Source organism: Poecilia latipinna, unplaced genomic scaffold (genome assembly GCF_001443285.1).
Source record: "Poecilia latipinna isolate Pla-1442-1.1 unplaced genomic scaffold, P_latipinna-1.0 Scaffold509, whole genome shotgun sequence".
NCBI lineage: Eukaryota > Metazoa > Chordata > Actinopteri > Cyprinodontiformes > Poeciliidae > Poecilia > Poecilia latipinna.
In genome coordinates, this window is record NW_015113125.1 from 329,084 (window position 1) to 332,095 (window position 3,012).

General features: G+C 35.3%; 2 protein-coding genes across 2 annotated transcripts in view; both read left to right on the plus strand.

Annotated features, from left to right (window-relative positions):
* Positions 1-2,112, plus strand: part of LOC106952362 (myeloid-associated differentiation marker homolog) — a 24,969-nt gene extending 22,857 nt beyond the window's left edge. The window contains exon 4 of the transcript XR_001425973.1: positions 2,054-2,112. The gene's annotated coding sequence lies outside the window, so the exon portion shown is untranslated. The remainder of the gene's footprint in view (positions 1-2,053) is intronic.
* LOC106952361 (myeloid-associated differentiation marker homolog) lies at positions 9-2,026 on the plus strand. Its single transcript, XM_015040420.1, has 2 exons — positions 9-303; positions 1,361-2,026. The coding sequence occupies exons 1-2, from the start codon at positions 37-39 to the stop codon at positions 1,967-1,969; spliced, it is 876 nt and encodes a 291-aa protein (XP_014895906.1). The 5' UTR covers positions 9-36; the 3' UTR covers positions 1,970-2,026.
* Positions 2,113-3,012: the final 900 nt, after the last annotated feature.

The window sequence follows — 3,012 nt, forward strand, 5'->3', positions numbered from 1 at the left end:
ACAGAACAGCAGGCCGACGGCAGTATCACAGTCAGGATGGTTACGCTGGATGTTAAGACGCTTACGGTACCTGTGGGTATTTTGAGGATACTGGCAGTCGTTTTCACGTGCGTCACTTTCAGCTTGGTTGCATCTGTGGGCCATATAGGCGGCTCATTTTGGTCATGGTGCATGTTCTCTTGGTGCTTCTGTTTCTCTGTCACCCTCATCATTCTGGTCCTGGAGTTCACCAGCCTCAGCTCGAAGCTGCCCATCTCCTGGGATGATTTTACCACCGCTTTTGCCATGTTGGCCACCCTAATGGTGAGTACCGATTATGACAATTTTCTTGAATTAATCAGAATTATGAGGGATATTAGAAGATTTTTTAAAATTGTGTCTGTGTGTTGTTGTTTTGTTTTTTTTTACTTTAATAAATGCTAATTAAACAAAAAAAAAATTAAATCCCCAAAAGGAAAGATCTAGTGTGCACTTTTCATGCAACAATTCACACAGAAACCTCAAAAGAACATAGAGAAAATAACAAGGACAATACTCAAGTAAATAAAGGTTTTAAAATAAATGTTGAAACTAATGTTGAAATTCATACAAAATCTATTTTTGCAGTATATTATTGTCCATTTCATTTATTTAACTCCTTCTCATTGAATGCTCTGGTATAAAATGTAGAATTTACAGAAATACTTCAAACTACTTACAGTATTATTTTAATAAAACATGCAAACTTTGATAAACATAAAGTTGAATATGATTCTTAATGTAGATAAATGTAGATTGTTTCAAGTTTAACAATCTAAGCAAGTTAATGTTGAAAATTATAAGGGATGTCAGATGTTTTGTATTTTGTTGTTGCTGTTTTTTTTTACTTTATTAAATGTTAAATTAAACAAAATTTAAACTCCCCTAAAGAAAGTTATAGTCTGTACTTCTACAACAATTCAGACAGGAAGGTCAACACAGCAAAGGGGAAATAATGAGGACAATAAACTTGCTTGAGTGAATAAAGGTTAACTAATGTTGAAAATACATTTCATGCAAAACATATTTCAGGAAAATAAAGGAAAATTAATAACTTTATGAAAATCTTAGGGGGATGGGAGACAGGAAAAGAAAAAAAATATACATTTTAATAGAAAATATCTGGATAGTTTATACTACATTTTTAAACAATTTCTGTTAGATTTAATGGTGTAATAATTAGTTTAATGTGTACCTCAAATGTTTTTTTTTTCTTGTCAGTCTATACCATATATTTTATCTATTAATAGCTCATCCAAAAATGTATTATACTTGTAAATACTGCTCAAGCTTAGCTCTGTGTCGATCCAAGCATTTAATATTTTATTTATCATCCATCCAGGTGCTCACAGCGTCCCTCCTCTACTCCATCATCTTCACTTGTAGAACATGTGGTGAACACACTTGTAGTACTTGTGGCAAAGATATTGCGGCCTGCGTTTTTTCCTTCCTGACCTTCATCCTCTACGCTGTCGAGGTTGGACTGACTCGGGCCAAGCCTGGTGAAATCAGTGGGTTTCTCTCCACTGTGCCGGGCCTGCTCAAAGTTCTGGAGGCCTTCGTGGCCTGCATCATCTTCATCTGTGTGGACCTTTTGCGGTACAACTTGCTTCCAGGTCTCCAGTGGTGTGTTGCTGTCTACTCCATTTGTTTCATTATTTCCCTCCTCATCATTATTTTAACTATCGGCCGCCTGCTGTCCCGCTTCCCTGCACCTTTTAACAAAGTTCTGATCGTCTGCAATGTGCTGGCCGTGCTAATGTACATCACAGTTGCCGTCATCTGGCCTTTCTACATCTTTAAGTTATATCCCAGACCAAACTCCTGCCCTGTGGACTGTGAGTGGAGTTTGGCTGTTGTTATCACTTTCATGACGTATTTCAACCTGATTGCTTATATCGTTGACACAGTATATTCTTTCAGGTTGGTTTTCTTCACCACTCCAGCATAAGCACATAGTTGCATTGATCTGAATAAGGAGATTTTGTTCCTGCTGAAACTTTGCTTTTGTCAAATTGTAACATGTATTCAATAGCATAATTACAGTGTGATGTCTTTGTATTTTACACGCCTACCTGCTGATTTCCATTGTATTTAAAAACATAGTTATATTATGAATTATGTGACTAGTTAATTACACTTTCGGATCTATTTGTAACATTCAGCTAAAATCATGTTGTGCAGGCTTTCTTCTAAAGGGCTGCAGCTGGTGCATGTTGGTTTAGACACATATTTCAATCCTGTGAGACTAAGTGAATCTCCATTCCCAGAGTTGGATCCCAGCCCATAATACATTATGTTTACAAAGGTGTGTCAAAGTGCAAACAAACCAAAACACATCGCAACTTTTGTTTTTGAATTTACTTGTCCAAAGTAACTTTTTCTGAGTGGTAAAATAAAGGACCGATAGAGGAAGCACTAAAAACACCGAGGAGACACTGATTATTGTTTTTAGATATATATATCTTCAAAGGACCTATTATGCAAAATTCACTTTTTGCACATTTTTGTACTTCCGTTTGGGTCTCTACTGCTTCTAGAAACATCCAGCTGACTTCTTTAAAACAGGTCTGAAAGCATATTTGTTTACTCCAGAATTCAATCAAAGAATCACGTGAACTGTCCGCTTGATCACAATCTAAGCATGCTTTGAAGCACTATTCTTCAATAGCATAATATTTTTTTTAATAGTTTTAAAAAATGTATTGTAAAATTTGCTTATTTGTATACAAGATTTTTAAGTGCATGATGTAATGATGTCTCTTTTTAAGTAAAGCTTAAATATTTTATTTCAAATTTGAATTCCTGTAAGCACTTTGAACTGCCCTGTGTGTTAATGGTGCTGTACAAATAAACTTGTCTTGCCTGTTAAAGTTAGATATAAAAGGTGCATCTTCTCTGTGTTTGTATCAACCTATAATATATAATACTACATTTTCTAGATAATGCGATACTGTTTTTGACCCAATAATACAGCCACTGATAATAATGTGA

What these genes read in the sequence shown, in the direction of transcription:
- LOC106952361 (XM_015040420.1), top strand. Translation starts at nt 37, where the DNA reads ATGGTTACGCTGGATGTTAAGACGCTTACGGTACCTGTGGGTATTTTG. An exon ending in CCATGTTGGCCACCCTAATG is followed by an intron (nt 304 to 1,360) that starts GTGAGTACCGAT and finishes TCATCCATCCAG; the next exon opens with GTGCTCACAGCGTCCCTCCT.